At 41.8% G+C, this 22,938-nt stretch overlaps 1 protein-coding gene across 2 annotated transcripts in view; it reads right to left on the bottom strand.

Moving 5' to 3' along the window:
- Positions 1 to 22,938, bottom strand: part of IGF2R (insulin like growth factor 2 receptor) — a 138,730-nt gene that overhangs the window by 70,174 nt on the left and 45,618 nt on the right. The window contains exons 1-8 of one of the 2 annotated variants that reach the window (XM_056567239.1): positions 21,537 to 21,556; positions 16,965 to 17,085; positions 15,573 to 15,672; positions 11,288 to 11,450; positions 10,745 to 10,913; positions 4,336 to 4,439; positions 2,269 to 2,430; positions 580 to 720 (exon numbers count right to left, since the gene is read on the bottom strand). In XM_056567239.1, coding sequence (XP_056423214.1) covers positions 580 to 720; positions 2,269 to 2,430; positions 4,336 to 4,439; positions 10,745 to 10,913; positions 11,288 to 11,450; positions 15,573 to 15,672; positions 16,965 to 17,083 — 958 coding nt within the window. In that variant the 5' untranslated portion in view covers positions 17,084 to 17,085; positions 21,537 to 21,556. Of the gene's footprint in view, positions 1 to 579; positions 721 to 2,268; positions 2,431 to 4,335; positions 4,440 to 10,744; positions 10,914 to 11,287; positions 11,451 to 15,572; positions 15,673 to 16,964; positions 17,086 to 21,536; positions 21,557 to 22,938 lie in introns of those variants that run through there. The other variant, XM_056567238.1, reaches the window with a different exon arrangement.

The raw sequence follows: 22,938 nt of genomic DNA, 5'->3' as shown, positions 1-22,938 counted from the left end.
GCAGGTTGTAGACCTCTGTTAGCGAAAGTTGTACTCCCCTGTCCCCGCCACTCCGGACCATCACCGCTGCCCGGGATGTCGCCGTCCATCGCTGTCGCCGAGTCCCCGTTGCTCCGGCAAGGCCTCTGCTTCCACGGCAACCGCGCTCTCCGTCGCCGCCCTCACGTTACTACGCATGCCGCTCCTATTAGATGATGGGACGGTGTGCGCAGCGACGTGATGACGTCGATGAAGAGCGCAGACGATGCAGGGGATCCCAAAGAGGATGCACCGGAGCCCCAAGGACAGGTGAGTGACCATCACCGGAGCTCACGGGGCCCCGTAAACGGCTATACGGTGGCAGCTGAAGCAGTCTGCGCTGCCGGATAACCGTTTATGCGATGGCCCCGACATAAAAAAGCATCGTATGTTGATGCTGCCTTCAACATGCGATGACCTCTGAGAGGCCATCGCATGTTGAAATGATCGTATGTCGGGGCCATTGTAGGTCGAGGGGTCACTGTATATATACACATACATACACACACACACACACACATACTGTAAAACTGTAAAACTAATGTCATTAAATATCCTTACCCACTGCGCAAATTGCTGCATCATCATCACAGGCACTGGCCTCTCCTGTCTGCAGGACATCATGGCAGACATTAATATAGAAGCGGCTCATATCTGATGTGTTTAAGCTTACTGCCTCCCAGTTTTGAGCATTGCTGGATTCTGAAATAAATGAATATGATTTTTGTAATCTTACACACTACATGACTTAATAAAGGAAGCTATTACAGTTAAAAACAGTCCAGAGGCAGCTTTATGTCTTCAGCCACTAGAGGTTTGGAGGTCTTTCCAGAATGCACAAGTGTAGGATGATGTCACTTATCCTAAGTGTGTGTGTCCTAAAGGAAAGGATGCTTCAAGAGCTCTTGTGGCTGCAGGCATAAAGCTGCCTGCGGCCAGGAGGACAGAAGAGTGCTGGTGACTGTGGGGGAGTAAGGAGCTGAGGTAGTATGGGGAATTGAAAAAGGGTGGTGTAGGTGAAGATATATATATATATATATTTTTTTTTTTAAACACTTCAGTGCACCATTTTGCATGGTTTCTCCTCTGAAAATGTTTAAGCTGTATGACTTTTTACAAATGCTGTCCACAGCCAGTTTTGTATGACAAGTCTGGGTCTGTGTAGATTTGCAACAAATTGCTAATGATAATTCCATTACCACTGCATCTGTGTATCAGAGCACACCATCATTTCTTGTGTAAAGCAAGTCGCAGGAAAATACCCCTATGCTTTGATGTGGAAACCTACCTACTGGTGTCGCCCAACTAACAGGGAAAACTACGTACTGGAGGGACCTTTCTATTTACCAGAGTGAACAAAATAGTTCCTTCAGAGAGCTACCTACCCCTCCAGCCACAAAGGCTCTTAAAGGGGTTGTGCGCTGCCCTGCAGTTCGGAGCTCCGCTCACAGCATCCGGAAGTTCATTACTCCGAACGCTGTGTGCGGGCTTCCGTGTTCGCGGCCGGCGGGCGTGACGTCACACCCGGCCCCTTCATGACGTCTCGCTGGCCCCCTCGTGACGTCACGCCCACCCCCCTCTACAAAAGTCTATGGGAAGGGGGCGTGACAACGGTCGCACCCCCTTCCCATAGACTTTCGTTGAGGGGGCGGGCGAGACGTCACGAGGGGGCGGCCAAGAAGTCACGAAGGGGCCTAACTGCAGGGCAGCGCACAACCCCTTTAACTACATGCTTTACTGAATGAGACACAATATTACTAATTGTGGCATCATGGGTGGGGAAAAAGAAGGTGCTGGAAAAGTCTAAGATGTTTGTCTGGCAGGTTCTGCTGAGATGAGCTGTGGCTGGAACAAAATATCCTGGCGGTCTGGGCAGGATGGATAAGCAAAAGGGAAAGCGCCCGACTCCAATCAGAGAAGACGTCATCCATGAGTCACTGGATGTAACTGCACTGTAATCACTTATATAGTGTTCAGATATCGTGTAGGGTTGTTATCTACTACTGTATGCAGAGGGGGATATGGGCCTATGTATGTTCTGGCGAAAATATGTGGTCATAGTGTTGCAGAATTATTAATAATATTTATTCATTCATTCATTTTTATAATTTTTTAACACCCTTGAGAAAATCATGCATTTGAACCTCCTGGGCAAAAGAACTAACTTTATGTGTATTAAAGTACAGGTTGTATCATACAGAGAAGCAGAAGATCTGACAGACAATGTAGAAACCGATATGAATCGCTTACCTGGAGTACGAATCAAACTAAACAAGTTGAACTGTTTCTTCTTTGATTCCACATAGCACATATCTTCTTTCTTTTTTAGGCATGCATATTTGGTTTGCCAAGAAAAGAAATAGGTACAGTCTGCCTCACTCTGAAATTCAGGCACTCCCTTTCCAGCATTCACTTGAATAAAAGCACAATACATTTAAATTATTAAATTCAACATATTTTTCTGCACAAACATACATTCTACCGGCTATAGACAATGCTATTAACCCCTTAAGGACTCAGCGTTTTTCCGTTTTTGCATTTTCATTTTTTCCTCATCACATTCTAAAAATCATAACTCTTTAAATTTTGCACCTAAAAATCCATATGATGGCTTATTTTTTGCGCCAACATTTCTACTTTGCAGTGACAGTCATTTTACCAAAAAATCCACGGCGAAACAGAAAAAAAAAAATCATTGTGCGACAAAAAAAAAAATGTCATTTTGTAACTTTTGGGGGCTTCCGTTTCTACGCAGTGCATTTTTTGGTCAAAATTACACATTATCTTTATTCTGTAGGTCCATACGGTTAAAATGATACCCTACTTATATAGGTTTGATTTTGTCGCACTTCTGAAAAAAAATCATAACTACATGCAGGAAAATGTATACGTTTAGAATTATCATCTTCTGACCCCTGTAACTTTTTTATTTTTCCGCGTAAGGAGGGCTCATTTTTTGCGCCGTCTTTATCGGTACCATTTGAAGTTTTTATCGGTACCATTTTTGTGTTGATCTGACTTTTTGATCGCTTTTTATTCATTTTTTTTATGATATAAAAAGTGACCAAAAATACGCTATTTTGGACTTTGGAATTTTTTTGCGTGTACGCCATTGACCGTGCGGTTTAATTAATGATATAATTTTACAGTTCGGACATTTACGCACGCGGCAATACCACAATTTTTATTTTTATTTACACAGTTTTTTTTTTTTTTATGGGAAAAGGGGGGTGATTCAAACTTTTATTAGGGAAGGGGGGTTAAATGACCTTTGTTAACTTTTATTTTTTCACTTTTTGTTGCAGTGCTATAGCTCCCATAGCTTAGCCATAGCTTTGCATGGATCAGCGAGATAGGGGCTCGATTGCTCAAGCCTGTAGCTCAGGCTTGGAGCAATCAAACCCCTATCGGATGCCGCGGAGGTAAGGAGACCTCCGCCTGCGTCCCAGCTGATCGGAAAAACGATGTCCCAATCAGCCCGACTGAGCTGCCGGGAAGCGTTTACTTTCGTTTTCAGACGCGGCAATCAACTTTGATCGCCGTGTTTGAAGGGTTAACAGCGCGCGGCACAACGATCCGTGCCGCACGCTGTTAGGCCAGGGTCCCGGCTATCGTTAGCAGCCGGGACCAACCCGTTTTTCACACCGGGACCGGGCTCAGGGCGTACAGGTACGCCCTGAGTCCTTAAGAGGTTAAAGGGGAAACCATCTCCATGAAAATGCAGCCGCGGTTCAGTCACGGTTTTCTGAGAGATGTTATACTGGAGGATTTTGATGAAAATAACCAGCATGGGTTTATGAGGGATCGGTTCTGTCAAACTAATCTGATCAGCTTCTTTGAGGAGGTCAGTTATAAACTGGGCCAGCGTGAAGCTGTGGATGTTGTATATCTGGACTATGGAACTCTCTGCCACATGATGGCGTGATGGCTGATTTAATAAACAAGTTCAAGGAGGGCCTGAATGTTTTTCTTGAAAAGTACAATATGTTGTTATGGATACTAGATTTCTGGTGAGAGGGCGTTAATCTAGGGATTTATTACGATTTGAAGTTGGGAAGGAATTTTCCACTTGGTATGGGGTAACTGGATTCTTCTCAAAAGATTTGTTTTTGTCTTCCTTTGGTTCAACACAGTAGCAATATGGGTTGACCTTCATGTCTTTTTTTCAAGTATATAAACTATGTATATGTAACCGATATATAATCTTTTACTACAAACCTATATAGAAACCTACACAGTTCTTTCTGCTCTATAACCTGCAGCTGAAAGACTAAACATTTTTATTGTGACAGATTCCCGGATAACAGCTCCTCTTACCTGCAGTCTCATTACATATAAAATTAATTACAGTCATACGCTGGAAACCAGAACTGCAAGTGTCTCCCCTGGGATATGTCAAAGTTATATCACCATCAGAATACCTAGATGAAAAAAAACATTTATAAAAAGAGGAATAAGAAAGCATTCCAAAAAAAACTGTGCTGTACACCAAAAGGCAATGCACCTTTAATAAATGGACTTGTCATCATAAAATCCTTTTCTCATCACGTTCATTGAGGATACAGCCCTGTGTCCGCCAATGATTGTTATGAGAAATGGATTTCGAGTAATAAAAAATAAAAAAAATTCTCATCTATATGATTTGGGAGACACCGAAAATAACATTGGGACATTCAAAAATAGCCGCTAGGGGTGTGGTGGGGGAGAAAAGGGTAAAAGCAGTCAGTGCAACCTCACTTAAAGAGTCTGAACCTGGAAACTGAGGACGCAAGGATATGCAACTTTAAGGGAAATTGATGGAATAGTCTTTCTTCACACCAGATGTTTTCCTAGCCTTAGACATGGTTTGGATTATCTGTTCAGGAAAACCACATGCTTTTATTATAGCAGTTTAACTGTTTAAGTTCAATTCTGATGAAAGTATGGACCCTGAGAGAGAAGAACTTTCTAGCAAGAGATTCCAAGTGGCACTGGCTAGCAGAGTAACCTGGTTGGTGTACCAGGCCAAAAAGAAAAAATCTAGAGCTAAGAGAATCACTGAAGTACATTATACCTTGAATTTTAAAGGATCTAAAAATAAATACAGAACAATCGGAAAGATGATGTAGGGGAACACAAACTGATCCTCCAGGGTAACCATCGATTCCTCAATGACTACTAGAGGATCTTGAGCTCAAAGCAAGAAAGGGGACAATTTGTCATTCAATCTGGATACCATAAGGTCTACCCAAGTTCTCTTTCTCTGAATATTTTAGGATGAATTGCTACTTCTGCTAGGCCAATCTGTTATTGACTAAGATAGCTGCCAATTTATTCCTTTCTTGAATGGGGACTGCCAACAGTGCTACCTAAAGTACCAAGGTAGGTTACTGCTATGGTGTGTTGTCTATCGTAAACCCTGACCAGGAGACTGGACAAGAGGTGGGTTCAATGTTGGAGGGATATAAGATTTACAGAACAATGATCAAAAAGGCGGATAACTGAGAAGAAAATAAAGTGTTGGGCCCCAATTGACCCCCTCCACATCTGAGGAGACTTTTCTTTGTTGGTCGGACTGAACACAATACTGGTAGGAAGAATTATCCCAAGATCGACTTGCGGGAGACAAGTCCCAAACAGGGCAGAAGCATGTGGGCCAAATAATCTGGGAACTTCTACTGAATAAGAATACCTCACTGAAGTGAGTGAGAAAAAGTAATGGAAGCAGAGCTGCGGGTAACAGATCAAGAAATTAAAGAAGAAGAGTAGTAATTGTGATGTTAGGCCCCAATGTTCTCTCTACTTGAAGTGTGGTAACAAGGTGATCCGGTTGATTTTGCATTCCTGAACTAAAAGTGGGGAAAAAGTGGAAAATAATAAAGAAGATGGACCTGTCAAGCAGCATTACTGTGCTTGAGGTAAACTATACCTGCAATACTAGCTAACCACTTGTCCATAGGTGTGGCACAACAGCTTTAAAAATTATTTCAACAAATGCTGCACAGCCTGCTATAGCTAATTATCCAAGTGGAAGACAGTGGAAGTTATGGTCTGCTCAGTGTCTTATAGCTCACTCAGGAATCAAATTACAAGCAATACAAGTTTATGGAGGGGGGAGGAGGAAAATGGTAGAGAGAGTGCCTGAGAACAGAAAGTCTGCAATAAGAGAAAGAGGGGGAGCAGTAAAAAGAGCTCTCATCCCAGTCTAGACCAGGGGTCCTCAAACTTTTTAAACGGGGGGTCAGTTCACGATCCCTCAGACCATTGGAGGGCCAGACAATAGATAAAAGAAACATGAGAAAATTCCTATGCACACTTATATATCTTATTAGTGGACTACCCCTTTAAGTACGCAGCACAGTTCCCCCCCACATTAGGTTGGCAGTATAGATCCCCCACATTAGGTGCAGTACAGTTCCCCCACATTAGGTGCAGTACAGCTCCCCCACATTAGGTGCAGTACAGTTTCCCCACATTAGGTGCAGTACAGTTCCCCCACATTAGGTGCAGTATATAGTTCCCCCACATTAGGTGCAGTATATAGTTCCCCCACATTAGGTGCAGTATAGCGCCCCACATTAGGTGCAGTATAGCTCCCCACATTAGGTGCAGTATAGCTCCCCACATTAGGTGCAGTATAGCTCCCCACATTAGGTGCAGTATAGCGCCCCACATTAGGTGCAGTATAGCGCCCCACATTAGGTGCAGTATAGCGCCCCACATTAGGTGCAGTATAGTTCCCCCACATTAGGTGCAGTATAGCTCCCCACATTAGGTGCAGTATAGCTCCCCACATTAGGTGCAGTATAGCTCCCCATATTAAGTGCAGTATAGCTCCCCACATTAGGTGCAGTATAGCTCCCCACATTAGGTGCAGTATAGTTCCCCACATTAGATGCAGTATAGCTCCCCACATTAGGTGCAGTATAGCTCCCCACATTAGGTGCAGTATAGCTACCCACATTAGATGCAGTATAGTTCCCCACATTAGGTGCAGTATAGCTCCCCACATTAGGTGCAGTATAGCTCCCCACATTAGGTGCAGTATAGCTACCCACATTAGATGCAGTATAGTTCCCCACATTAGGTGCAGTATAGCTCCCCACATTAGGTGCAGTATAGCTCCCCACATTAGGTGCAGTATAGCTCCCCACATTAAGTGCAGTATAGCTCCCCACATTAGGTGCAGTATAGCTCCCCACATTAGGTGCAGTATAGTTCCCCACATTAGATGCAGTATAGCTCCCCACATTAGGTGCAGTATAGCTCCCCACATTAGGTGCAGTATAGCTCCCCACATTAGATGCAGTATAGTTCCCCACATTAGATGCAGTATAGCTCCCCACATTAGGTGCAGTATAGCTCCCCACATTAGGTGCAGTATAGCTACCCACATTAGATGCAGTATAGTTCCCCACATTAGGTGCAGTATAGCTCCCCACATTAGGTGCAGTATAGCTCCCCACATTAGGTGCAGTATAGCTCCCCACATTAGGTGCAGTATAGCTCCCCACATTAGGTGCAGTATAGCTCCCCACATTAGGTGCAGTATAGCTCCCCACAGACACACAGTGTATGGCTGGAGGCTGTATGCATGTGTTCTGCCCCAATTCAGTGCTCCGACCACCGCTCCTCCGGTCCAGACATAGCAGAAAGTCCCGGGACTGAAGGGGCGGTGGTCGGAGCACCGAAGCTGATGTGCCGCTGGTAACACTTACCAAGCTGGCCAGCGCACGTCCTCATCGCTGCTCCGTTCCTCCGCGCTCCGTTGCTATGGGCACACGCACGGGACATCAGTGACGTCCCTGCGCGCGCCACCTTCCCGGCAGCCCCTGCGTTTTTAAAGTAAACGCGGGGCCTCCGAGAGCGCATCCCTGTGTCCCGAAAACATCTTTCGGAACACAGGGATGTCCCAGGCAGCGGCGGGCCAGATAAAAGGTCCTCTACGGGCCATAGTTTGAGGACCCGTGGTCTAGACTGCTAGACTTTATCATGCCACCCAGGCTGCAGCTATATTTAGGCTCTGCACAAACTGAAGTGCAGAAATCTGTAAAAAAAAAAAAAAAATCTAATAAAAAAATTAATGTAATTTTGAGTTACATAATGGGCAGAAATAGTGCAGCTCTTTATGTATACACACAGAGCAGCTTATCCTGAAAAGTCACCTGAAACAACAGGTACGCTTTAAAGGCTATGAACACCTTTTAATGCTTTTTTTTTTTTTTTTTTTTTTTTTTTTACTTATTATGTTCTGAAATTCCTATGTCTACTTTTAAGTTGATGCCTGATCTTGTAAATCAGGTCAAAACCATTCAGGAAAGGAGAGGATATGGGCTGGAGGCTGAGGAGTCAGATGGCACTAAGAAGAGAACACTGCAGCCAGCAGTACATATGAAAAAGGAGGCAGTGGAAGAGAAACTAAGCTAAAGTTTTACGAAAGACCTATGAATGTGTCTCATAATAAATACAAAGGCTAAAAAATAGATTTGAGATGTGCTCTACAGCCTACAGAGTAAACTAGCAGTACCAAGGAAACACGTCTGTTGGAACCCTAAAGGAGAAGTCTCATACTAAAAAAAACTTACCCCCTAGCTACAGGATATGGGATAAGTTTAAGATTGTGTGGGGGGTGCAACCGCTGGCCTTAACCCCCTTAAAGACCAGAGGTTTTTTCATTTTTGCACTTTAGTATTTTCCACCTCACCTTCTAAAAATCAGAACGCTTTCAATTTTGAACTTACAGACCCATATGAAGGCTTGTTTTTGCACCACCAATTGTACTTTGTAATGACATAAATCACTTCACCACAAAAAAACAGAAAAAAAAATACTGGCAATTGTGCGGCATAATTGAAAAAAAAATATGCTATTTTTTTACTTTTCTATGCAGTGCACTTTTTGGTCAAAATGACACCTTATCTTTATTCTGTAGGTCCATAAAGTCACAAGGATACCTTATTTATATAGGTTTTATTTTATTTTTCTACTTTAAAAAATTATAACTAGATGCACCAAAATTAGTATGTTTAAAAATTTCATTTTCTGACCCCTATAACTTTTTTTAATTTTTCCATATACAGGAACGTGAGGGCAATTTTCTGTGATCTGAAGTTTTCATTTGTATCATTTTTGTTTTGATGGGACTTTTTGATCACTTTTTATAAATTTGTTTAGGGTATACAACGTGACCAAAAATACGCAATTTTAGACTTAGAATTTTTTTTCACATGTATGCCATTGACCGTGTGGATTAATTAAAAGGGGTATTCCAGGATTATTTTTTTATTTGACTATGCTACAGGGGCTGTTAAGTTAGTGTAGTTCATAATATAGTGTCTGTACCTGTGTGTGACTGTTTTCTCACAATTCTTAAGTGATTTGTGCCCCAATATTTATTTTTAACAGCATACAAAATGACTGTTGTCTCAGATTTTTCCCAGGTTGCCATGTGGCCAAGACCTGATTCACTAGTCAGCTGATGACAGGGAGCCTGTCTGCTTCTATGGGTGGAGTGATCGCTTGGTGGGATAGAGATCAATCTGCAACTAATGCAACAGCTATAGGCACCCTGATTGAAAACCACAGGTCTTTCGAATGGATGCAGCTCATTTATGTTTCAATGGGTGGGGTCGCTGATGTGTGGGGAGGAAGGAAAATGGAATTATGGGATTTGTAGGCAAAGAGGAAAACTCAAAAAGTAAATACCAGTTCACAAAAAGCTAGCCACGGTGTTATGGTAATCTCACAACATAGCCATTTAGCCCCAAGACAAGCGCAGATCCTTCCTAAGAATGTCTATTAATGTCTGCCAGGTACATACTAAAATCCCCTTATGGTGGATAAACCCTTTAACATTATATTTTTATAGTTCGGACATTTACGCACGTGACTGTACTACATGTGTGTGTGTGTGTGTATATATATATATATATATATATATATATATATATATATATATATTTATTTTAACCTCTTGGGGACGCAGGGCCGACGCGTAAGCCCTGCATTCCCGATCCTTAAATGGGCACTGTCAGATACTTTTGATATGTTGTAAAGCATGCAAACCCACTAGATTTTGCAACTGCTTTCATTAGAAAATTTTCAGTATTTCATACTGAAAGAGAGACAGACAACCGACTGCTCCCCCTCTGGGATATCCTCTGGAATATCCCTTTAATTTAGCCTAATCAGTTTAAAGAGGTACATGTTTTCAGATCAACTGGTGCCAGAAAGTTATACAAATATGCAAATGATGTCTATTTAAAAATATCAGTCTTTCCAGTACTTACATAGTTAGTATGGTATCATCTGCCCTGGAGGAAGTTGTGTAGTTGAAGGTGACAGAATGACAATCAACAATAACAACTTTAATACTCCTCATCTATGAACAACTAAAGCTATTTCCTCCTCATAATGATGGTGCTGATCAATACCACTTGCTCTAGTCACCTCACTGTTACTATGTCCTTTTGTGTAGAACATGTCCAACTTGTCTAAACCTCATGTCTAATGAAGAGACCTAAGCTTATAATTCTATTAACTACTAAGTACTTTCAATTTTTATATGTCCAATTTCATAGCTAACTTGGTACAATGATATATTTATTATTTTGACGATAGCACATGTACGGTTATAAACCAACATTTTCAGACCAGTCCTTTTCCAATCTGGGAGACATTAGTGTCCTTCACATACATCAACTTACAGCTTGGAAGAGTAAAAAATAAATAAAAAAAATTAAAATACCTGAGGGTTTGATTTTGGTATGAGCCAGAAGATTTACATTGTCCATTTGCTTTTTTCTTTTGACAAGACGAAACATAGTCACCTGAGCATCCCCCTTCTGTTGTCTTACCACACACATTCAAGAAGTATGAATAGTCACCCTTTGGATCTTGTGTATGGTAAGGGTTTCCTAAAATCGAAAACACAATTGTCAACAAATTTTTGTGAAGTCAGTAACTTCTAGTTGAACAATGGTTACACATGACAAACAAATAGTGTGTATGGCAAAATGAAAGCTTTAGAGGGGTACTTTCATAACAAACCTATCCCCTATGCCATGTTTGATCGTGGGGGGGGTCCAAATACACACATAGCAGATCCTCTGAGGTCTTGTGAAGTCCAGAAGGGTCACAGCCTTTTTGGCAGTACAAGAGTGTCACACACAATATTAGGTAGGTGGCTTTAAAATTATGGCTTATGTGTACATTTACTTTGATCACTTGTAAGCCTTTTACACCAAATGTTATCAAAATACTAGAAATTATGATAAAATTTTTATTTGACCTGGTTTTTCTGTAAGTGGCGTCAAGTCAACAGAAATTCCCCTCTCTTTGCTGATGAGTTTACAATTGTCACTTTCCAAGTAATCTGTGTGACAAGCATTCTCTGTAATCCATTCTATCTCATACCGACAATTGCTGCTCGCAGTAAGTTTGGGGTCAGTAACCTACAAGAAAGTGAAATTCATTTATACAAAACTTTAAAATATACCACAACAGTTAATATGCAAGAATATGGAAACTATACCTGTAACAAAAATGTTATCCACTATGACAATAGAGTTCATATAGGATGTAGCACAGGCAGGTTTTGAAAAGATAGCAGGTAGTAAAATTAGGACCCCTACATTACAAACAAGGAACGTTCCCAACCTTGCAAGTTCATAGCTGATCATAGTTCGTTTTACCCTTCTGCATGGTAATATACTCAAGAAGTAGAATGTCAGTCCATGCCGTCCACATACAATCTACATTTACTAAACTAAGATTGGCTAACTCACCGGTACTCACTGGTATTATTGGTAATAGTGGTCTCAGCATGCAGGTTTTGGTCAGTAACAGTGGTAATATGCACAGTCATGGCCGTAAATGTTGGCACCCCTGAAATTTTTTAAGACAATGAAGTATTTCTCACAGAAAAGGATTGCAGTAACCCATGTTTATTCCCTTTGTGTGTATTGGAACTAAACCAAAAAAAGGGAGGAAAAAAAGCAAATTGGACATAATGTCACACCAAACTCCAAAATGGTCTGGACAAAATTATTGGCACCCTTAATTTATTTGGTTAAACAACCTTTTGGAATAAATAACTGAAATCTGTAGCTTCCTATAACCATCAATAAGCTTCTTACACCTCTCAGCTGGAATGTTGGACCACTCTTCCTTTTCAAACTGCTCCAGGTCTCTCTTATTGGAAGGGCGCCTTTTCCCAACAACAATTTTAAGATCTCTCCACATGTGTTCGGTGGGATTTAGATCTGGACTCATTGCTGGCCACTTCAGAACTCTTCAGCACGTTGTTGCCATTCATTTCTGGGTGCTTTTTGATGTATGTTTTGGGGTAATTGTCCTGCCGGAAGACGCAAGGTCTCGGACGCAAACCCAGCTTTCTGGCACTGGGCTGTACAGTGAGACACAAAATCCATTGGTAATCCTCAGGTTTCATGATGCCTTGCACACATTCAAGGCACCCAGTGCCAGAGGCAGCAAGACAACCCCAAAACATCATTGAACCTCCCCCATATTTCACTGTAGGTACTGTGTTCTTTTCTTCGTAGGCCTCATTTCGTTTTCGGTAAACAGTAGAATGATGTGCTTTACCAAAAAGCTCTATCTTGGTCTCATCTGTTCGCAAGACATTTTCAAAGAAGAATTTCGGCTTACTCAAGTTCATTTGGGCAAAATGTAGACTTGCTTTTATATATCTCTGTGTCAGCAGTCAGGTCCTCCTGGGTCTCCTGCCATAGCGTTTCATTTAATTTAAATGTCGATGGATAGTTTGCGCTGACACTGATGCTCCCTGAGCCTGCAGGACAGCTTGAATATCTTTGGAACTTGTTTGGGGCTGCTTATCCACCATCTGGACTATCCTGCATTGACAACTTTCATCAATGTTTCTCTTCCGTCCACACCCAGGGAGATTAGCTACAGTGCCATGGGTTGCAAACTTCTTGATAATGTTGCGCACTGTGGAAAAAGGCAAATCTAGATCTCTGGAGATGGATTTGTAACCTTTAGATTGTGGATACTTTTCCACAATTTTGGTTCTCAAGTCCTCAGACAGTTCTCTTCTCTTTCTGTTGTCCATGCTTAGTGTGGCACACACAGACACACAATGCAAAGACTAAGTGAACTTCTCTCCTTTTTATCTGCTTTCAGGTGTGATTTTTATATTGCCCACACCTGTTATTTGCCCCAGGCGAGTTTAAAGGAGCATCACATGCTTGAAACAATCTTATTTTTTCACAATTTTGAAAGGGTGCCAATAATTTTGTCCAGCCCATTTTTGGAGTTTCGTGTGATATATGTCCAATTTGCTATTTTTTCTATCCTTTTTTGGTTTAGTTCCAATACATACAAAGGGAATAAACATGTGTATAGAAAAACAGGTGTTACTGCAATCCTTTTCTGTGAGAAATACTTCAATTTCTTGAAATATTTCAGGGGTGCCAACATTTACGACCAAAGAAAAAACAACGGGGCACTGTATGTGAGGAAATGAAGGGGGGGGGGACCCACCACCTCACCTAATGTGCTGTACCGACCTGCTGAGGGGATGCAACAGTGTAAGTCCAACACTGTTGGGAGGTGTGGGGAGAGATTAGTGGATGCAGTGTGCAGCTCTATCTCCCCTATCGGTGTCCCTTGGGATACGGAATGACAGACTGAGAATGGGTAGATAAAGATGGGGAATTGTGTAGAGCGCTACTGCTGTCAAAGGATGGACTCAAAACGCCAAGGTAGCACAGGACATTTTAATGAAAGGTTTTCAAAGGACAACGCGTTTCGGCGCTCACCTGCGCCTTCATCAGGTCCACAAGAGAATATTAGCAATGCATCCTGAAGTGCCAGCATAGCCACTACAGCACAGCCGGCACTTCAGGACGCATTGTTAGTATTCTCTTGTGGACCTGATTAAGGCGCATGTGAGCGCCGAAACGAGTTTTCCTTTGAAAACCTTTCAATAATATGTCCTGTGCTACTGTGGCGTTTTGGGTCCATCCTTTGACAGCAGTAGCACTTTACATAATTCCCCATCTTTATCTACCCATTCTCCAACATTTACGACCATGACTGTATGATGATAATCATCTTTGTATAATTTGGTAGTCGACACGCACTTAACACTCCATATTTATGCCTCGTGTGTTAAATCTAAGGCAGCAAGGGCATCAGTTTATGAACTGCGTCCTTAACATTAAATATCAGCCACTGTCCCCAAATAAAACTTTTAATATAGTGTTCCATGTGTAATTAGCAGACACTTTACCATTCACTTGCTTTTAAAATTATCAACATAAATATGTCTAAAATGTAACAGTAAAAAATGACCACTCGGTGGCTCTGTTCTGTTCCCTGCCACAATTAATACAGTGAGCTTGGTCTCCGCCCGGCCTGGCAGGAGTCCAAACTCAGGAAGTGTTTCTCTGCACTGAGCTTGATTGACAGCTGCATAGAAAGTGAAAGCTCCACAGATTCTCACAGAAAGCTGCACAGACTGAAACCTGCAGGAGAGCCTTACTGAAAGTAACACAGACAAACATGCACAGAACCTGAGGTCTTCTATTCATTACAGCACTGCAACCATGTGATGGCGGAAGTGGGTGGAAATTGCACTATGTGAGCAAGAAGAAAAGGTAAGATACAGAGCTTTTTATTTGGGGACAGGAACTTTTTAAGGAATAACACTGCCACAAAGGCATGTGCCAGGTTTGTACAACGTGTAGGTAGGCGGAATGTTTCAAAGTAACATCTGCATGCAGAAGCGTAACTTGTAGCTTTTGGGCCCCTATACAAAAAGTGCAACAGGGCCCCATGTGCCATTTATAATACTTGTCTCTTTTGGGGCAGATGTTCCTTGGGGCCCCCGTTAGGCACCAGGGCCCCATTGCAACTGCTACCTCTGCACCCTCTATAGCTATGCCCCTGCCTGTGTAAAGGCAAGACCCACAGCATCACACTGCCTCTGTCAGATTGCACCTTTTACCATAGTGGTACCATCTTTTCCGCAGGTAATTTATCAGTCCAGGCCACTTTTATCCATGGCTCTATAGGTCCAGTTCTAGCAGATGGGCTAGTCTTCACTCCCTATGCAAATGATTGAGCATTGAGCACCCAAGACCCTTTCACTGGAAGCACCCCACAAGACCTACTTTTTTGTAGATGCTCTAATGCAGTCCTCCATACACCTAATTTGGCTTATCAGTGTCATGTAGATCCTTACACTCGTCTAGGTAATCTACAAACACCTTTGTTTACAATCAAACATCATTACTAGGTGTATGAAGTGTCAACAAAGTGTATGAGAGGGATGCCAATGGAACTATAACATAACGCATTGTAAAACTGAAGTGTGAAGTCAAAATTACTAAAAAGTGAGCTAATTGAAATTACACTGAAATTTCATGTATTATAGGAGGCTGAACATGCAAAAAAAAAAAATAAGAATACATATGGGACACACTAATTTATCATTTTTATTCAACCTGGTTACTTTGCCTGCCTTTTTCTTTGGTTTCGAACTTTTTTGTTAAAACGTTACCCATTCTTTTCTAAATGGATCCACTAACCTCTGTGCCAGCTGATGGACATGTAAATATTATTTTAACCGTTGGTGAATGGCCATTACAAAAGACAGGTTTCGAGTCTGTTTCATATTCAAGAACCAGCCTAAAAAACAAAATAGTCTTATTAATATTCATGGAAAAAAAAATTTAATAGTAAGGTGATAAATTTCCTTTGTGGAGGTTCGGACAGCTATCTCATAAGACCCCCACTGGTTGCTACTGGACATAGAAGCTGTGCAAACTGAATAAGAGAAAATAAAGGGACAATTTAATGTTTAGTTATACTTTCCAATAGCACAGGGCAGTGATATGAAGAGGTTTCAGATTTTCAAGCTACTTTTTGTCAAGTTGGAGCCAGGTGACCAAAAACTAAAAGTGACTTTAGATTTAAGTTGGATCACCACTGACCTAATATTTGCTGTAGCATGCTGTTCATAAAGTGCCCTTTAAAGGGGTATTCCAATTCCTTTAAAAACCCTAACAACTACATGTCATCAGGGTAAGTTAAAGGGGTTATCCAGTGTTTTATGAAAAATAACAAGATGCTAGTGCAGAGGCAAAAAAATAAAATAAAAAATACTTACCTAGCCCTGCCTCCCCGCAGCTCCCATTCAGCTCTGTCTGGTCTCCCAATCTTCTTCCAATACTATAGTTTGTTGCAGGACCTGCCCACTCTGCCAATCACTGGCCCCAGTAGTATTCTGTCTCTGCCAGTTATTGGCTGAGCGGGCAGCTACTGCAACAAGCTCTTGTCTTGGAAGCAGGAAGAACATCAGGGAAGGACTGAGCCAAATGGGAGCAGCGGGGGGCCAGGGTTAGGTAAGTATGGTTTATTTCTATTTTCTCTCCACTCCAACACCATACTATTTTTAAATCATTTTAATTTATTTTTAACAAAACAATGGATAACCCCTTTACAACCCCCAAGTAACAGGGCAGACCTGCACCGGAGCTGGATTGGGAAAGCAGAGTATGCTTTCGTTTATTATAGTACACTCAAAACATGCTTTCGTTAGGGTTTTAGTTACATTGGAATAGTCTTTAATTATAAAAGTATGTCTACCTGTAAGTATCCCTAGGCCCCGTGTACGGATAAACGCAGGCAGTCAGAAATTTAACAAAATGTAAGAGAAGTCCATACATTTCCATGCATTAGCGGGTGACTATTAAAAGGTAACAGGGGTCCCTCAATTCTTATTAATTAAAAGAAAAAATAACACATCAAATGTATACCCTACAGTTTGTCATTATCTCAATTTTGTCATTATCTCAATCGCATGGTAATAAAATATTAGAAAATTAGATAAAATAAAGAGGATAAAATATATCCTAATATGTTTTACAAAAGTACAATTGGTAAAAACTATTATGAAATATATACAGATAAAAAGATACCTGTCTTTGTCATAGGAGGCAAGAGCATTTTTCGGTTGTCCAACATCATAACCTTTACCATCTTTTGTAAGGCAAGCAGCACTACTTGGAGGACAGATTGAGGTTTCTCCTGAAGACATACCTGTTGAGGATATGAATTACAATAAACAGCCAAACTCCTATCTTTCATCATGTATTACATAAAGCTTTATAGAAAGTATCCAGTCGAACTGGTTTAACCCCTTAAGGACGCAGGACGTAAATGTACGTCCTGGTGAGGTGGTACTTAACGCACCAGGACGTACATTTACGTCCTAAGCATAACCGCGGGCATCGGAGCGATGCCCGTGTCATGCGTGGCTGATCCCGGCTGCTGATCGCAGCCAGGGACCCGCCGGCAATGGCCGACGCCCGCGATCTCGCGGGCGTCCGCCATTAACCCCTCAGGTGCCGGGATCAATACAGATCCCGGCATCTGCGGCAGTTCGCGATTAAAATGAACGATCGGATCGCCCGCAGCGCTGCTGCGGGGATCCGATCATTCATAACACCGCACGGAGGTCCCCTCTCCTTCCTCCGTGCGGCTCCCGGCGTCTCCTGCTCTGGTCTGTGATCGAGCAGACCAGAGCAGGAGATGACCGATAATACTGATCTGTTCTATGTCCTATACATAGAACAGATCAGTATTAGCAATCATGGTATTGCTATGAATAGTCCCCTATGGGGACTATTCAAGTGTAAAAAAAAATGTAAAAAAATGTAAAAGTAAAAAAAAAGTGAAAAATCCCCTCCCCCAATAAAAAAGTAAAACGTCCGTTTTTTCCTATTTTACCCCCAAAAAGCGTAAAAAACATTTTTTATAGACATATTTGGTATCGCCGCGTGCGTAAATGTCCGAACTATTAAAATAAAATGTTAATGATCCCGTACGGTTAACGGCGTGAACGAAAAAAAATTAAAAAAGTCCAAAATTCCTACTTTTTTTATACATTTTATTAAAAAATAAATTATAAAAAATGTATTAAAAGTTTTTTATATACAAATGTGGTATCAAAAAAAAGTACAGATCATGGCGCAAAAAATGAGCCCCCATACCGCCGCTTATACGGAAAAATAAAAAAGTTATAGGTCATCAAAATAAAGGGATTTTAAACGTACTAATTTGGTTAAAAAGTTTGTGATTTTTTTTAAGCGCAACAATAATATAAAAGTATATAATAATGGGTATCATTTTAATCGTATTGACCCTCAGAATAAAGAACACATGTCATTTTTACCAGAAATTGTACGGCGTGAAAACAAAACCTTCCAAAATTAGCAAAATTGCGTTTTTCGTTTTAATTTCCCCACAAAAATAGTGTTTTTTGGTTGCGCCATACATTTTATGATATAATGAGTGATGTCATTACAAAGGACAACTGGTCGCGCAAAAAACAAGCCCTCATACTAGTCTGTGGATGAAAATATAAAAGAGTTATGATTTTTAGAAGGCGAGGAGGAAAAAATGAAAACGTAAAAATTAAATTGTCTGAGTCCTTAAGGCCAAAATGGGCTGAGTCCTTAAGGGGTTAAGAAACCAGGCCAGCGAAAGTGAACAAATTAAAGGGACACTTTAATGGTCAGTTATACTTCTAAAAGCACAGGGCAGTGGTTTAAAAAGGAAAACGGTCATCCTGTTCACCCACACTAAACTCAATACACTGGGTTATACTGTGGGTGAACAAGAGACCGAAGCAGGGTCAGCGAGTTAAATACGTACCTTCAGTCCGGTGCAGTGTCCCTTCGAAGGTTTCACCTCTATCTTCGGTGAAGTTGCACACTGGAGGTGGGCGCGCCGGGTAAATTTTAATATTTATGGTCGCTGATCACGTGAGTGCTTGCGCCTCCTGAGCGCTCACGTGACCAGAGATCATGAATATTCAAATTCATCTGGCAGGACCGCCTCCAGTGCGCAATTCACCGAAGATAGAAGTGGCCCTTCGGAGGGATACTGCGCCGGACTGAAGGTACGTTTTTAACTCGCTGACCCCGCATCAGTCTCCTGTTCACCCAAACTATAACAATGTTTTGGGTTTAGTGTGGGTGAACAGGATGATAGTCTTCCTCTAAAGGAGGTTTCTAATTTGCAAGCTACTTTTTTCAAGTTGGAGCCAGATGTTAAGAAAATTAAAAAAAGTGCCCGTGCACTTAAGATTTAAGTGGATGAAAGTGGATGAAACAAAAAGATAATCCGGCAGGTAAAATTTAACTACAAAGGATCGTTTTAGGTGACTGATGACAGACTACTGTTGTCAGAGTTGGTCATTTTATAAATTTTTAGGTGCTGGTAGTATGAAAGGTTGTACTGTGGGTTCATTAATAATTGTTCCTTCACAAGCAATCTTTCGGGTAATAATAATATTTCCAGAAAGAATATAAACATTTTTGCCCAGTGTCAATGATCATGTATGTGGTCAGTTTAAACAACCTTTACAACCAATGGACTTAAATGTGTATGGCTAAGTCTGCAAAACAATTATTTATCAAAAAATTGGTTCAAGGGTTGGTCAACCAGCAATTTGAAAGGAGAAAGATCATTTTCAGCTCACACGTTTCGAGCGCATGATCAAGAACGCACATGTGCTTCAAAGACATCCAACTAGTCTGACATTTGTGCAGCACGGTGGTGTGATGTCTATCATGTAAACTGGTTTTAAAGGGTTACAATAAAGACTAAGCATTTTTGGCAGCTTTCTCCTTTCCTCCGTTAGCTCGCTCAACCAGCAACCTACTTTTATCGAATGTGTATGGTCAACTTAAAGGGGTACTCCGGTGCTTACACATCTTATCCCCTATCCAAAGGATAGGGGATAAGATGCCTGATCGCGGGAGTCCCGCAGCTGGGGACACCCGTGATCATGCCCGCGGCACCCCATTTGTAATCAGCCCCCGGAGCGTGTTCGCTCCGGGTCTGATTACGGTAAACCACAGGGTCGGCGGCGTGTGACGTCACGCTCCGCCCCTCAATGCATGCCTACGGGAGGGGGCGTGACAGCTATCACGCCCCCTCCCATAGGCTTGCATTGAGGGGCGGACCGTGACGTCACACGCCGCCGGCACCGCGGTCGACCGTAATCAGACCCGGAGCGAACACGCTCCGGGGGCTGATTACAAACGGGGTGCCGCGTGCATGATCACGGGCGTCCCCAGCTGCGGGACTCCCGCGATCAGGCATCTTATCCCCTATCCTTTGGACCATGTGTAAGCACCGGAGTACCCCTTTAACTGTAGGACAACCTCCAAGGGCATTTGACACTGCAGAAGTTTTATGTGCTACTTTACTATTCATCCGAATGCTCCTAACAGCATGCTATCAATGTTTGCTCCTTTTTCTTACTTCCAGCTTGTCCTATAATGCTGTGCCCCCTCTGTCTTTCTTCATGCTCCTTAAGATTTAGCAGGTATGCACATAGGAGACTGAAGTTGCAACACAGACATTACACTTCTGCCTAGGCCCGATGTATGGTTGGTGAAACTTTAATGGGTTATCCCAATGGGTTATACCAAGATTAAGTGGCAACCCCGAACCAGAGGATAACTAAGCTGACGGCTGCAAGTCTGACTGCCGGGACCCCCACCGAAAACAAAAACAGTGACTCATTTGCTCCCTGACTGAACGGAGCCGCAAGGCGCATATTCAACTGCAGCTTCTTTATTCTTTACAGAACTTCCAGATATATTCAGACATCCAGTAAAGAGTGAATGAAGTGGTGGCCAAGCATGCAGGCTGCTGTTCCATTTACTGTTCTTGTGATCGGTGGTTGGTCCCCCATTGATCAGCTAGTTATCCCCTGTGGATAAGGGATCATTTTTAATGTTAAGATACCCTCTATAAGGGGGAATCAATTTTTAAAAGGCAAACAGCTGATGGAGCCTACTACTGGAGTTAGGCTGGGTTCACACCACGTTTTTGCAATACCATTCCCATATACATTTTTAATTTGGAAACCATACGGAACCCTATTGGAAACCATATGCATTGACTCTCCATTGAAAACCGTATGCCAAAAGATGCATCTGGTTGTGTCCATTTTGCATCCTGTACCGTTTTGTCATTTTTTTTCCCGTACCAAAAACCGTAGCCTACCACGGTTTTTGGTCTGGGTGAAAAATCGTATTGAAACGTACAAGTTTTTTTTAAAATATGGGAGTCAATGAGAACCGTACAGAACTGTATGTGCGTAAGGTTCCATCCGGTTTTCACCATACCGTTTTTGACTTTGCACAGTTTTTTCTTGGAATTTCAAATCAAGTGAAACTTTATTCATAATGGAACAAAAAGTTAAAAATGTATACTTTATTTTTTTCTTTAAAAACGGATGCAGCCGGACATTATTTTTCAAACCGTATACGGAATAAAATGTATACACACGTTTTGATACAGTTTAGTCAGGTTTTGAGGAATCCGTTTTTTTTTTTTTTTTTTCAAAACCAGATACAGGAACTGTATTGCAAAAACGTGGCGTAAACCCAGCCTTACCCAGTAGAAAGGGATCAGCTATTTGGATATTCCTGCAAATCACAACATTTCATTAACCACATTCAATTTGTTACCTATAGCTTAGATTCTTTGAGGATATATAGAGTAGGAAGAGTTGGTTACAAAAAGTAGCTAAAGCAACTCCAATAAAATAAATAAATAAAATGAGAATATGGGGGGAGATTTATCAAAACCTGTGCAAAGGAAAAGTTGCCTAGTTGCCCATAGCAACCAGATTGCTTCTTTCATTATCCACAGGCCCTTTTGAAAATGAAAGAAGCGATCTGATTGGTTGCTATGGGCAACTGGGCAACTTTTACATTGCACAGGTTTTGATAAATCTCCCCCATGGTGCAGCAGCAAAGAAAACGTATCTTGAAAACTTATTTGGGCATAACTTGAAACTATTGTACAGCAATATTGTGCTCTTGGAGATCTACTATAACCCGCATGCATAAACTAGCTGACCCTTTTTGGTCTCACAGTTAAATTAAAGCATATCTTTTCTGGGGGAGGTGTTTTTCTTGTTATGTTTGTGTGTTTATAATTCCTAAAATTCAATAAAATAAAAAAATGATCTTATTTAAACAGCAGTTGCTGTCTGTATCTCTGTGCAGAGACTAAAATACAGGAAGTGTCGGTGGGACAAGCAGAGCTCTGTACAAGCTCCTGGCTTGTCAAATCAGTCTGATGTGTGAGCCGGGGGCGTCACGGAGCTTCAGTGCACACAGCCTTGCTTGTCCCACCCAAACTTGCTGTATTTTGTCTTCGCACAAAAATACACAGGCAATACAGTGGTCCCTCAACTTACAGTATTAATTGGTTCCAGGACGACCATTGTATGTTGAAACCATTGTATGTTGAGACCAGAACTCTATGGAAACCTGGTAATTGGTTCTGAAGCCACCAAAATGTCATCCAAAAATAGGAAAAAGTGAGGATTAAAGAAAAATAAGTAGATAACTAATATAGACAAATCAAATCCTTATATATAAAAGTAAGAAAGATCTGCTGGGAGCTGTAAATCACTGTCTGTGTCAGTTTTTCCAAACTAGGATGCCTCCAACTGTTGCAAAACTACAACTCCCAGCATGCCCGGACAGCCGTTGGCTGTCCGGGCATGCTGGGAGTTGTAGTTTTGCAACAGCTGGAGGCACCCTGGTTTGGAAACACTGGTTTATGTAGAGGACAGGAGCTTCTTCAGGGTCCTGTACAGTACACACAGTGTCCCAAATGGAGCCACCCTTACTTGGGGTCCAAAGGAGCAACTAACCCTGGCACAGGTAAGGAGTAGTACAGAACTTTTAGTTTCTCCCTGTACTGTAGGGGGCGCTATCAGACAGCCATTCAGTGCAGGCACTGGTCAGTTCTTCCAGCCATTGACACGTTTCACAGATATTTACTGTCCGTACATTGTATGTTGAGTCTGGTTTCAAGTTACAATGGTCCAGAAAAGACCATTGTATGTTGAAACTA

Source organism: Hyla sarda, chromosome 3 (assembly GCF_029499605.1).
Source record: "Hyla sarda isolate aHylSar1 chromosome 3, aHylSar1.hap1, whole genome shotgun sequence".
Classification (NCBI taxonomy): domain Eukaryota; kingdom Metazoa; phylum Chordata; class Amphibia; order Anura; family Hylidae; genus Hyla; species Hyla sarda.
The sequence above is the reverse complement of the archived record's forward strand: the minus strand, read 5'-3'. Positions and strand labels throughout refer to the sequence as shown.